This window comes from Pleurodeles waltl, chromosome 9, assembly GCF_031143425.1.
Source record: "Pleurodeles waltl isolate 20211129_DDA chromosome 9, aPleWal1.hap1.20221129, whole genome shotgun sequence".
NCBI classification, from domain to species: Eukaryota; Metazoa; Chordata; class Amphibia; order Caudata; family Salamandridae; genus Pleurodeles; species Pleurodeles waltl.
Window position 1 is genome coordinate 1,083,132,118 of NC_090448.1, and position 14,377 is coordinate 1,083,146,494.

General features: G+C 44.4%; 1 protein-coding gene across 1 annotated transcript in view; it reads right to left on the reverse strand.

Annotated features, from left to right (window-relative positions):
- The window catches only part of LTK (leukocyte receptor tyrosine kinase), a 465,297-nt gene that overhangs the window by 40,212 nt on the left and 410,708 nt on the right, over positions 1-14,377 (reverse strand). The window contains exons 17-23 of the mRNA XM_069208757.1: positions 10,807-10,959; positions 6,993-7,094; positions 6,675-6,861; positions 6,026-6,116; positions 2,755-2,819; positions 1,842-1,971; positions 373-470 (exon numbers count right to left, since the gene is read on the reverse strand). Of these exons, the coding sequence (XP_069064858.1) occupies positions 373-470; positions 1,842-1,971; positions 2,755-2,819; positions 6,026-6,116; positions 6,675-6,861; positions 6,993-7,094; positions 10,807-10,959 (826 nt within the window). The remainder of the gene's footprint in view (positions 1-372; positions 471-1,841; positions 1,972-2,754; positions 2,820-6,025; positions 6,117-6,674; positions 6,862-6,992; positions 7,095-10,806; positions 10,960-14,377) is intronic.

The following is a 14,377-nucleotide window of genomic DNA, read 5'->3' on the forward strand; positions in this document are numbered from 1 at the left end:
TGAGTGCACACTCAAGCTTCTATACCATTATTGTGCAGGATATAAGTGCGCTGAATAGTTTGTGCACTGTAATGGTGTATTTAGTGTGTGCACCCTCAAGGCTGTAAACCATAGCAGTCTAAGGTACATGTGTACCTGCTAGGCTCTACACTGAGATATTACAGGAAACTAGTGCTGACAGGATCAGTAACATTATAACAGTAATCATAGTGTTAGTGTAGACTAATAGTGCACCTTACTGTTATGGAATGATAGTGGGTGTGGGCGCACCCACACCCCACGGGAACACTGAGAGATCAGGAGTATGATGAATGAGCAGCAGAATGGGCCTGTAGATTACTCTAGGTTTGGAAAGTACGGAGTTCCCCTCACCTGTGGATGAAGTGATTGTCCTCGAGGTATTTGCTGCCACATGCAATGTCTCGCGCCATGTCCAGCAGGTCCAGCATGGTCAGACTAGTCGACTGGTGCTGTGTAAGGGAGAGAAAAGATACAAGAGTGAGGACACATGATGAGGTGGAACTGAGGTGGGTAAAAATGAGGAGGATGGTAGTAATAAAATGCAGAGACACGGCATTGGTGTCTGGATAACAATTTGAAAATTGTGCGTAATGATCTGACACATTATGACACATTATCGGCACTGACACACAGCGCTTCAGTGGATGGCATTGTTTCTAACAGGTTGAGTGAAACAGTATAAATCTACATCCGGTGGGCTAATGAAATCCTCTAAGTAATAGTATGATTGCTTTAGTATGGCAGATGCAAAGTCACTTTTAGAACATAAGATTTTAGTTTTAGTGTTGTGTTTGGGTCTGTGTGGTCCAGATGCCACTGTCCCCAACATTAAGACAGCTGCCAGTCAATCTCAAGCTGAGCCCCGAGAAAAGGTGGAGTTGGTGTGTGGCGCGGGAACCACCTGTAGATGGATAAGCCAGGCTCATGTGGTGCCTTAACCATGAGAGGATAAACCAGACAAGCGCCCTCTGGACCTCGGATGTTCATGGTTTTGTGGCATGAGACAAGGTGTGAGCGCATGAGGCAGAACTGAAAGACTCTTATTCAGAATATGTGCTACAGTGAGCTTCAAGGAAATCTTTACTGGAATTTCAGCATGGCATGCTCTAGGAGCTAGATCACAGAATCCTCAAAGAGGGATATAAAAACAATCTACAAAGACTATCAGAGTCCTGCAGAGATCCTGTGAGGGGTTACATCAGAAGATTTACCAATATCCTTTTACAGTAAGCTCATCCACCTCTACAGGCTACTACACGAAAGGACACAGCTGTTGTTTATCTATGGGCGCCCTGGGCGTAATATGCTAGTTTCCTTTGAAAAAGAAACAATGGCATCAGTATTATATATGACGAGTATTCATTTATTAAATAATTCAGGTCAGTTTAAGTGTGGGGGGCCTTCTGCAATTGTAACCTGTTTTAAGAGTAAAGTAAAGAGTCATGCAGTGGACGGGTATTCTAAATCCACTGCCATGTACCCTGCCACAGAACTGTGGAACGCAGGGGCATAATATCACTGCTGCCATTCACCTTCGTTGTTCCACCCATACTGTGCAATCAGAGTGCACTGTTCCATGATTTATGTATTTCTTTATTTCCCCTATTATCATTAGCCGAAACATTTTGTTGTTCTGACTAATGAGAAGAGCATACATTTTCCATGGCCACCTCTCAATGTTGTAAAAATACAAACGTGGAAGGGCTCGCCTTCTGATTTGTGGATGGTGCTATTTGCCACTGTGTGAAAACGTTCCCTTGTTCCTCTAATGAAGCATACTTACTAGCCCCAAAAGAAAACAAATAGAGGTCTCAGCTTACCACGCGAGGCCGATTCTGTCGCAGATAGGTCTTCATGTCTCCACCAGCCATGAGCTCCAGCAGAATGAAGCGTGGAAGTGTCTGTAGACTTACTCCAATGCACCGTACGATGTTCTGGTGACTGAACGTACTGCCAACAACAGGAGAGCAAAAAAACAGATTACATTGGTTAAGAGACTGAATTATGCTTCTTTAGGCCTGCTTTGACAACCCAGCTGTCACTGTACCTATTGTGATCAATCAAAAATAGATCTACTGCTGACAAATGGGCTTCATTTTCACCCACATGTTGGTTTCACAGAGTACATCACTTGATTGGACCAAGGTTGTATGCTTCCACTCAAAAAAGTGCTTGACTTGCACTTCTTGTCTGGTGGCAAAGCTTATACTCAATACAGCAGGAATGAGTTTGTTATGGTGGCAAGCCAATGACCATGACTACAGGCCTGACCTATTTATTATGATATGTTACAATAAAGGCAAAAGTCCTGACTTATTTACTGTGAAGGGGATATACATTAACATTAATCCATTTGAGTTGCCTATGGACACTCACAGATTACTGTAGTAGGCAAAGGTTTTGGTGTTGGTTACCTCCTGTGACAAGACATGGGATATAGAAGATTTGGTCTGTGAGAATCATTGTTAGGTCATGTATGGAGAGATAGTATTTTGGGTAGCCAAAAGTAATTTTATATATCTTTGTAATATGATGACTCTGTGCCTGATGACTGCCTTAAGGCAGGGGTTACACTCAAAACAGTAGGCTTGAGTTGGTTATGGTAACAATCCAAAATTGGTGCACTGGGAAAGGGTATGTTGAATGCCAGACCTGTTGAAACTGCTTGATGAGCTTGTAGCAGGTAATATGTGTTAGTTGCACGCACCTGGGAAAGCAGAAATGTGTCCTTACCTTATGATCAATGCCTCCATTAGAAAATCCATCTCATCTTGCTCTGAGCTGATTTCAGGAAGTGTCTATGCAAAGAATAGAAGAAGGAGACAAAAAACCTGCAAACTGTTAAAATTACAGGCATCCCGAATCTATATGATACTTAATATAGTATAGAAAACAAGTGAATTATGTGTTCTGAAGCCCCTAGCGAGAGACAGACAGAAAGTATGTTTACAATGCCTTGATTGATTCATTGGTTTAATTTTTTTATGGTGAGATATATAAATGCAAATACAATACAACACAATACAAGACAATACAAGACAATACAATACAATACATTACAATAGCGCATTATGAGGCCTTTTCTCTGGGTCCTTGGACAATCTGTGTTTACTGGGAAGTATTTGTAGTAGGTACTCTCATTTATCACTGTTGTCAATTGCCCTAGTTTCTCAGTGACCTTCGTTGCCAGGATAAACACCTCTGTAGTTTTTATCCCGAGTACCTTAGAATCCAAAAAACAGTCCAAAAGAGTAAACTGAACTGATTACCTGCTATCCACAATGAACAGGTGTTTCACTCAAGTCCAGCATGCTGGATGTAGGATGCCAATGGGATAGCTGGTAAAGTCAGAGAGCTGAGATCCTGTAGTCAGTGTCAGGTGACAATGGAGACAGTTTAATGTTGACCACTACAGGCCCAATTGGTCTCCAAAGTCAAAGACTAACACCCCAAAGTACACCCCTGGTTGGTTGCTGTCTACAATTGCATTTAGTAATGCAGCCAAAGGGCCTTGGAAATTCACCTACTGTGCCCACCAGTGTGAACTCGGGAACTCTGATATAGAATCATATTCTAACCCTTATCTCACAAGTCTCAGGTCTAGAATTCTAGGAGCTTGAAAGATGGGTCAACCACTTTTGAAGTTAGTGCCAATGGGCTCAAAATATGGGGCCCTGCATTTCCGCCCGAGTGGAATAGGAAAAATGACAGAGTCCTTCTGTGGATGGAAAGAAGCAGGTAGAGTGCGGATGGTGTGGAACAAAGCAGACTCTCACCCATTCAGTTTCCTTGAATGGCCTGTAGAGGTCCCCAACCAACTAGTCAATAGATTTTGTCCTTTCAGCTGGCTACAAGATCCTTGTGGCCAGAAGCTGACACACATCCGTTAGCTTTGCTTTTTCTGCTCCTATGGTGGGGCCCATTCATCTCAACGCCGGGCAATGGAGTGTCCACTAACTCCAAGGAAGGTTGTGGAAGTTTTTTTGAGGAAAACAGTAACATGAGAAGTTTTGTTCCGGGCAAACATGATTCTGGGATGGTTTACTGTTTTACTTCTCGGGGTACAGACAAAGTTCAAGTTTCTGAGTCACTTGTTACAGTATTTATCCTGCTTTGCATCTACTGGAAGCTAGTTGGGGATAGAAAGAGCGCAAACTTTCTTAAATGTTGAAGTCCACTTCAATCAAGGCAAGGTGTCTGTTTGTAGGATTTCTTCCAAAGCTATACCAATGCAGTTTGTGTATTCCGGGGATCATCCACATGGTCCAGGTCAGGACTCTTGTTTGCTAGGTGATGTCACCGAGGGAAAGGAGGACTCAGATGCAGTTGCAGGGCTGAGTTTCTGGTCTGGCAGGATGTGAATGCAGATTCTACTGCTTATTTAGACATCTGTGTTATAAGGGGCAAAGCCGCAGGGATGGCTACAGGCATGTAAACAAGTGCACAAGATGGACACAGACATCATGAAGAGGAGCACCATTATGTCTAGTGTTCACTTTGTTCTCAGTAGGAATATGATGACATCCACCTGTGCAGAATCTGCCAGTCACATAACATACATGTGACATTACTCATTTATTCTGTCAAGCGCACACATGCTTGCGAGGAGGTAAGTAAACACGTTGTGAATGATTGTGTGGATATTACAGCCTCCACACTAGCACCACAGGTAAAAAGGTTCATCAAACATCTGACAGCAACTATAAGCGTCCTCATTGCTAGGTATGAGGGGCAAGTAACGAGGCTTGAAGCGGTATGGGTAAACCGCCTGTGAACCTCCTGACCAGCATTGCCTTGTGCTCCGCTAGTTAATGTCATAGACATGTGGAGGACTTTACTGTGCTCAAAGATTGTCCAGTTAGCTGACAGAGTATTTACAGAAGAATGACTGGAGCAGAGTTGCCTAGCATTTCTTGCAATGCAAAGACTGGCACAATAAATAGACATACTCTATAACCCTTTCAGAACATCAGGTATCACAATGTTAAATGGTTTGCTTGACGACTTTACAAAAACATTTTTCTGCATGAAATTTGGTGTAGGTAGAGTTACTGGTGAGACAGTTTGTCTGGGCTAGCTTAATTTTCTACATAAGTGTGTTGTGTATGTGCACATCTGCAGATCTGCTCCAGCTTGATGGATTGTGCTACAAAGCAAGCCACTGGGTGTTAAGCACTTTCTGTGAAAAGGCCTACAGACATTTAGTACTTTGCAAATTGTTGTTTGCTTATGAGCAACACAGATGCCATGTTTGTGTTTGGAGGACAGTCACCCTGTGAGCTGGGTAATACCCCCTGACTTCCTGCGCGCAGTCCACCAAATAGCAGAAAGAACTTAATGGCAGCTCCTGCAGCGAATGTGATCATAGTATTTTATTGAAGTGTTGGTGCTCATGGAAGTTATATTTTGATGTGTATTGTTTCTTTGTTTTGCACTCTATGAGATCATCAGATCATACATGAAATTATTTTGTATTTGGAACTCTTATCCTCTTTTAATATTCCTTTGTATTTTCATTACCTTCACTGGCTGACCACACATATTTTACATGACAGGCACTTATTCCAGGAATGTTTTATTTCTCTGCCACCAGAATGTGTCTGTATTGCTATTATACTGCAAGAGATATATTGCACAAAATAAAGTGCATCCAAATTAAAGACAACCGAAGAAGTACTCTCCCCTGTTCTTTGATGAGTTAGAAGTTTCTGCAAATAACTGAATAAATGTAAGTACTCTACGTATAATTAGAGGTTTTTAATCTTATATGTTAGTTATGTCTTTACAGTTCTATACACAGGAAGTGCCCTACAAAAGTGATTTTCCACTGCTGCAATCCCACACCAGAAGAAAATTAATATTTATTCAGTGAGTAAGTTGGCTGAGATTGCATTTCAGAACTGATACTGGATTAGTCAGTGGTGCAGGAGGAGTGAACAAAAATATTTATAGCACTTCTGATGCATTGAGGCTTAGCAAAGCACATGTGATGAAGAATACTGACCTTGATAGCCACCTGGAGAGGGTTGGGGTCCCCTCCGATTCCCACCACTGTACCCTCATAGACCTCTCCAAACGCACCATGTCCAAGAGCCCTGGTGAGAAATGAAACCAAATGTCAGTTATAGCATCAGTATTTCTGTTAGCTTGTTTCAGCACAATAGAAAAAAATGTGTAGACTTACACAAATCCCATTCAGTGACACACAAACATACACATCATTGACTTCACAAAATACCATCAGCACATTACCGATTATATGGTTTAAAGAGCACCTTCCAGGACAGCACCAGAGCTGATCTACCAATCTATCAATCACAGATACGGACCACCTCAAAATACAAACACAAATCCTTCAGCAGTCTGACATTGTTGCCTAATCACCAGCTGAGACCTTTTACAAGGTCTATGTAAGGGTTAATTTCAAGATGAACTTTCAATTTGAAATGTAGGCAAGGCAATTTCTTTTAAGAGGGTGCTTTTGATATGTTATATCATGGGCTCCATCATAATGGCATGGGGCGATGGGAGTTTATATAAAATCAGTGTCTTCTTTGAGTTTCGATTGGGTAACCTGAGCGTCTTTCCTCACATTGCCACACCCATAACCTATAGCTTCTAATTCACAATGCCTTGTTGGGTGTGTTTCTTACTTGAGGAGGGAAATGTTCTTCCGAGGGATCTCCTTCAGCTCACTCAAGGTGGCAGCCTTCCCGGCAAAGCAGTAGTTAGGGTTGTAGTCTGTCATGATGGTGGAGGTGCGGATTTTGCTCAGTTTGTACTCTGAGCTCTGCAGCCGCACACGAACTCCCTCCAGCTGTTGTTTCTTGCGGTGGTAAACTGGGGGCGAGCGATTGATCAAGGTAAAAGAAGGAAACAAATTAGGTGAAAAATACATATGTCAAAGGCTCCAAAGAAATGTGACTTGTGAAAGCCTATGGTGCACGTACTGGCAAATCAAATGTTCTTACCGATAGCTAGACCTCCAGTAGTGAAGACCACACCAAGTATTACGGTTGCAGTGACCACCGACAGAATGAGCGGTATGGGGAAGTGCCCGTCAGCTTCTGGCTCTTCATAGACACAGGAAAAACACAAGTGTAACTCTAAATAATCAGTTCCAAAGATCCCACTTGCATATTTCCCAACCAACCTAAAGATCAGTGCTGGAGTAGCATACTGGAAAAGTTACAATAAAAGAAAAAACTCTGGAAGTCAGCATGCCCAACAAGAGATATGCCATCATCTGTAGCAAACCACTAGATTTTCATCAGGTGCTTGCAGCCAAGAATCATGGCACACATGGTTGTGTGTACAGAGATTTTCACAGAAGAACACATTCTCCATTCAAACACTGTACATGCACAACTGCATGTATCTGCATTCCTGAATAAAGACACCTGTGAGATGGCTATTCGAGAAGGCTCAACATGTTTCATCCTCTTTCAAAAGCCAAGCTTAGAACTATGCTACACACTTCAATTTGATTTCATTGTGCTCTGTAAATTGGTTGGAGATTGTGCACTAACCTTCTTGCTCTGCCGAGTTTAAACACATTAAAAACTCACAATAGGTTTAGCAGGAATCTGACCAGAAGTCCTTGGTCCTGCCACATCCTGACAGTAGCTGACACCCAGACCAAGTGTGCTTTCGCTATCAGTCACTGTGTTTTATCCCAGCCCTTACCATCAAGACCTGACTATTCACTTCTTTGGTATAGTATTGTAATTGCATTTATATAGCGCTTACTACCCTTGATGAAGGGCTTTATACCAGGCAGTATGCTGCTGTAGAACCCAGTGTTAGTGATTAATCCAGTGGTTATTGGTCACTGTTGATTTTTGGGTTAGTCTTTGTGCTCTCAAATAGACCATTAAATGCATTTGCTCCAGTTTCTCTGTGGTAGATTACATTAATATGAATTAGATGTAAAATATTGTGGGGGCTATGTGATTTCATGTTAATGATTGGTGGGGTTAATTCATTAATTTAATGTAATCTCATTTATTCATGGAAACACACTATTCAGATATTAATGAACATAAACATGTAAGCTAAGGTTAATATTCAGTCAACCATTACACTTTGTTGAAATAACAATACACAAACTTGTGCAAAAGACTTTCATCAACTGCACACATTCACGCAAATATACACACACTTTTAGAACTCGGTCTCTGGACAACAGGCAGATCCAAAGAAGAGACCAGTCCAATGTCCTCTAACCATGTGGCACGGTATTCAGAAGGGCTGTAGCGCCTTTAAAAAGCATTGACATACGGTTCGGTGGTTTCTGTGAACTTCTACACCACCTTCCTCAGGACCACACATAGATCTGGTGTGACATTATAAGTTGGGGAGTCCAGATTTTGGAGCAAAAAAAGCTCTTCATGTTATAATTTCAACAGTCATTTTAGGTACATGCAGGATGAGTATTGGTGGACAATTACAGAGATGATCCACATATTCTCATCCGAAAAATATGCTCAAGTGCCTCACATCATCTTTTTCCTGAGGATAATAAGGGAGAGCAACCTGTACCCAGAACCCTTCCAAAACAACGGGGTGTCAGTGTCACACAGTGAGGGTGCGGGGAGCCCACCTCCCTGTTCAATGCTGTGTCCTCTATTGCCTCTCAGTGCTTCCCTCTCAAAGCAACACTGACAACCCAAAAGAATAAAAGACAGGGTAACAAAAGGGTTTCTCAAAGGAAGTGGAGATTTGTGAGCTTTCACAATACACCCATGGGCAGACTCCAAAAAGTACTGGAAAAATTACCAACAGAATTGGTTCTGCTATGTTTCCCTGAGAAGAAGTTCATCTGACGTATCCTAAAAGAGGTTCTGGTGTGTGTGGTAGCAGCATAACGCGTACCAAAACATGTGGCGGGGAGTCTTTTTGTTTCAATCTGAGGTATGAGGAAGTGAATCTTGAAGCAGGATACGTTTCTGATTATCGAGCATTGAAAACAGAAGGAGAGAACAGGCGGTATCAAACAGTGGCCTGTGAACCACCGCAACATTGCTTTCCTGCAGGCAAGATGCAAGCATTTGGGGATCCCAGCTTCAGTTGCAAGCCTGAATGATCCAACTGCTGAAACAATGTACTTTTGCAATGGCGGTCTTTTATTGTGTGATATGTTGGGATGCAGAAGCAAACAGCACACATGCAAGCACCCTATGCACAAAAACATGTAGGTATATATCTATATATATATATATATATGGATAAACAGAAGGCTTGATAGCTTGATGTTTGTATAGTCTGTTTTAGAAATTACCCAACCCCCGCCACAGGTTCCCTGGTCCTCAGACCCCAGGTCAGCCATCAGATCATATCTCCTTGTGTGTATTATCTTTATAAATCAAACCAATGCAATAATGAACATTATTTTTTGTTTATTAATGATCTATTAGCAGGATCTACTATGAATGCATGCAACTTGTTGGGAGGTAATGAAAACATGCATTTGATGGTACTTGGAAGCCCCCTGACTTGATGATAAGAAGTCAGAAAAAATAGAGGCTCTGGCCCTGAAAAGTAGTTTATAAGATCAGATCTATCTAAGATGGAAGGTAATGCATTTGTTCATACAGGATTCCCTCATGAAAGCCAGAACTATTGATTTTTGCCAATGCTTCTTTTCAGTGGGGACTAATCACATACGTTAAGCACTTTGGTTATAATTTTATCATTTTCCTTCATTTTTTTCCCATATGCCTTTTATAGTTTTGTAGGTGAACTATATCTACCCTTTTATTGAACTTCTTCATATTTTCCCCGGTGTCGGTAACATAAATTTTAGCCCTCAATAAAGTTATGGGGGTTACTGTTTGTGGACACTTTAACACCCCATTGACTTATCTGTTTCCTATTAAGATACAAATGGGAGGAAAGAGAGTTGGAAACACCTCTCACTGTAACTGAGAACTGCTTGGCGAGGTCTAAAGCAGTGGTTCCCATCCTTTAGACTTCTGTGAACCCCCACTTTATCACTGTTGGAACCCGGAGACCCCCCTGAATCATTATTGAAATCCGGGAACCCCGACCGAGTCATTAGTGGAAGCGAGGGACCCTGGCCCAAACATCGTTGATTATTTGAAATGCAAAACAATACACAAAAGATACTGAACCAAGCATTCATCAAACACATACACAAATGACAACACATTTTATTTAATTTGAAAAAAAATAGAAATAAAAAAAAAGAAAATTTACATAGGAAGGTTGGAGCTTTTCGAAAAATTCTATTGAGCCACACACCGTCCATACTATATTCAGTTTGATGCACCTGCTCTGCTCCCATGAAATCAATCTGAGGATACTAATTTAATTTTTAGCCTCCAGTTTCAAATTCTTTGATATTTACAATACTTTTTGAAAATTTCATTTGTACATTTAGCCTCTCTATTTATGTACACTTTATGATCTGTTAATATTATTTAATATTTTAAGCAGTTGTTGAACCCCGTGAGGAGGCTTCGCGGACCCCTCAGGGACCCCAAGATCACAGGTTGGGAACCACTGGTCTAAAGTGTTTGCGAAGAGTAAAGGTTTTGCTCATCAGAAGTAAGTGGGAAGCCTGCATTCTTACTCCTGGGTTAGTGTTTATTTTGTTTTGTACATTTGTGTTCTGTTGTGACATATATACTTTTATTGCCTTTTGTTTGGCCTTTTTTTTGGTTGAACAAACTAGATGGACATCATCCTATCATTGCAACACAGCATGCATGTTGAGGACATATGGGCCAATAGGTGTTCTGCTTAGAATGGAGGCCCTTGTACCTGTGCAGCTGACGTTGTCACTCGCCAGCACCTCCCCAGTCCTGCAGATGCACCTGACAAGCTTGGTTCGAAGGCTGCGCTCGCAGTGTCCAGACCGGCAGTGGCTGCAGTTCAGGGCCAGTTCGATCAGCACCTCTCCATGGCTCTCCATGACTGGGAAAACCAAAGAGACAAATAGGAAGCACCCTGTTAATACTTCACAAGTAACAAGAACACTTCTGCACAGTATGTGTAGCTAGGATACCACTGCTTCCCGTCGGTGTTACAGGAGGGCACAGCAAGGGCTGTTTGCCCCAAGCCTCTCTCTTTGCAGGGCCCTGTGCTGGTACTTCTACGTGTATTTATACATCAGGCCTGCCCAGCTTTCGTGAATCATCCATATGGTTTAGCTGTGTCAAATGTGTGCGGGGGATTCAGTAAGTTTGAACTAGGTGGTTGTGCCAAAAGAGGGGCCCCGAATGATGTTGGTGGCCCAGGCCCCATAAATGCTTCGGTCTGTCCTGCTAACAATACTGGTTTGAGCAATACACTCTGGTTTTCAACTTCACTGGCCAGTCACAGGACAGCTCAGCTGCACAGGGGGTTACTCTGGGCCACACTGCAGACAAATGTCATGGCTTGGTTTAAGCATTGTGGACCCCCAACTGGTTAGGGGCAGATTGACATCTCCCAATGAAATCAGCACAAGAATATGCTAGATTTTGTGGCTGTCTGGTGGCGCAGCAAAACACTTGTCACTACCCTGATCTAAATGTATTAGTATATCCCTAGGTCAGAGGTCTTCAAACTGGGGGGCGGGTCCCCACAGGGGGGCCTCAAGTGATCCCAGAGGGGGCCCCAGACTCTGGCCAAAATAAATATTATACCGATAACAGGCCTTTGTTTTAAGCAGAAGCATGTTATTGCAGTTTTAAAAAGGTAACGGTACTTAACTGCAATGTTTAAATAGGTTTAGACATATTTAAACATTGTCATGTTTATAAAATAATTGTGAAAAATTCTGAGGGGGGCCCAATGATTTTTATTTTTCAACTGGGGGGACGCGGCATTAAAAAGTTTGGAGACCTCTGCCCTAGGTCAATGGGGCATGTATAATTTCAAGCTTAAATGTGCACGCCTGGCCTAGAGGTTGCTGCACTTATCTCTGCCTCCCAGTGCACACATGTTACGCCCACTTTTACTTGTTTCAGGGCTCTGGTGACGTCACGCTGTCCTACCTCTCGAGCCTCTAGCATTTCCAGTGTGCCTATGACCACATGTCTGTGCCTGACTGTTTCCTTAACAAGTCTGCCCCACTCAAACCACAATACACTTGACCTTACTCCTGAGCACGTACACAATGCATACATACAAGCAGGGTCTCAGTAGTCCTTTCACTATCAATGTGTCATGAAATTCTTATAATATCCTATGGCAGAAGCCCGGCTCCCTTGTGCATTAACTAGTGATATCATATTTTGCTTTTCAGCACATCACTTTGTGCACATTGGCACTCGCAGGACTGCTCTGACACTGGACTGGTCCTGTACAGCACTACTCTAGCAAATGACTCTTCTCACCCAGGACTGCTCTCACCCAGGACTGCTCTCACCCAGGACTGCTCTCGCACAGGGCTGCCCTCGCACATGGTTGCTCCTGCACAGGACTGCTCTCGCACAGGGCTGCCCTCGCACATGGTTGCTCCCGCACAGGACTGCTCTCGCACAGGGCTGCTCTCACACAGGGCTGCTCTCACCCAGGACTGCTCTCGCACAGGGCTGCCCTCGCACATGGTTGCTCCCGCACAAGACTGCTTTTGCATAAGACTGCTCTAGCACAGGTCAGCTCTAGCACAAGGCTGCTCTCACTCAGGACTGATCTAGCACAGGGCTGCTCTCACTCAAGACTGATATAGCACAGGGCTGCTCTCACTCAGGACTGATCTAGCACAGGGCTGCTCTCACTCAAGACTGATCTAGCACAGGGCTGCTCTCACTCAGGACTGATCTAGCACAGGGCTGCTCTCACTCAAGACTGATCTAGCACAGGGCTGCTCTCACTCAGGACTGCTGCGGCACAAGACTTCTCTAGTACAGGGCTGCTCTCGCGCAGGACTGCTCTAGTACAGGGCTGCTCTCGCGCAGGACTGCACTAGTACAGGGCTGCTCTCGCGCAGGACTGCTCTAGTACAGGGCTGCTTTCGCGCAGGACTGCTTTTGCACAAGACTGCTCTAGCACAGTGCTACTCTCACTCAGGACTGATCTAGCACAGGGTTGCTCTCACACAGGACTGCTGTAGCACAGGGCTGCTCTCACACAGGAATGATCTAGCACGGGGCTGCTCTCACCCAGGACTGCTCTCGCAAAGGGCTGCTCTCACCCAGGACTGCTCTCGCACAGGGCTGCCCTCGCACATGGTTGCTCCCGCACAGGACTGCTCTCGCACAGGACTGCTCTCGCACAGGGCTGCTCTCGCACAGGGCTGCTCTCACCCAGGACTGCTCTCGCACAGGGCTGCCCTCGCACATGGTTGCTCCCGCACAGGACTGCTTTTGCATAAGACTGCTCTAGCACAGGTCAGCTCTAGCACAAGGCTGCTCTCACTCAGGACTGATCTAGCACAGGGCTGCTCTCACTCAAGACTGATATAGCACAGGGCTGCTCTCACTCAAGACTGATCTAGCACAGGGCTGCTCTCACTCAGGACTGATCTAGCACAGGGCTGCTCTCACTCAAGACTGATCTAGCACAGGGCTGCTCTCACTCAGGACTGATCTAGCACAGGGCTGCTCTCACTCAAGACTGATCTAGCACAGGGCTGCTCTCACTCAGGACTGCTGCAGCACAAGACTGCTCTAGTACAGGGCTGCTCTCGCGCAGGACTGCTCTAGTACAGGGCTGCTCTCGCGCAGGACTGCTCTAGTACAGGGCTGCTCTCGCGCAGGACTGCTCTAGTACAGGGCTGCTTTCGCGCAGGACTGCTTTTGCACAAGACTGCTCTAGCACAGTGCTACTCTCACTCAGGACTGATCTAGCACAGGGTTGCTCTCACACAGGACTGCTGTAGCACACGGCTGCTCTCACACAGGAATGATCTAGCACGGGGCTGCTCTCACGCAGGACTGATCTAACACGGGGCTCCTCTCACGCAGGACTTGTATAGCACATGACTGCTCTAGTTCAGGGCTGTTCTCACACAGGACTACTCTAGTACAGGGCTGCTCTCGCGCAGGACTGCTCTAGTACAGGGCTGCTCTCGCGCAGGACTGCTTTTGCACAAGACTGCTCTAGCACAGGGCTACTCTCACTCAGGACTGATCTAGCACAGGGTTGCTCTCACACAGGACTGCTCTCACACAGGACTGCTGTAGCACACGGCTTCTCTCACACAGGAATGATCTAGCACGGGGCTGCTCTCACGCAGGACTGATCTAACACGGGGCTGCTCTCATGCAGGACTGCTCTAGTTCAGGGCTGTTCTCACACAGGACTACTTTTGCATTGGGCTGTCATCATCCAAGGTCACTCTAACACAGTGACGCTCTAACACAGGACTACTATGGAACAGGGCTACTCTCACACAGGCCTGTCC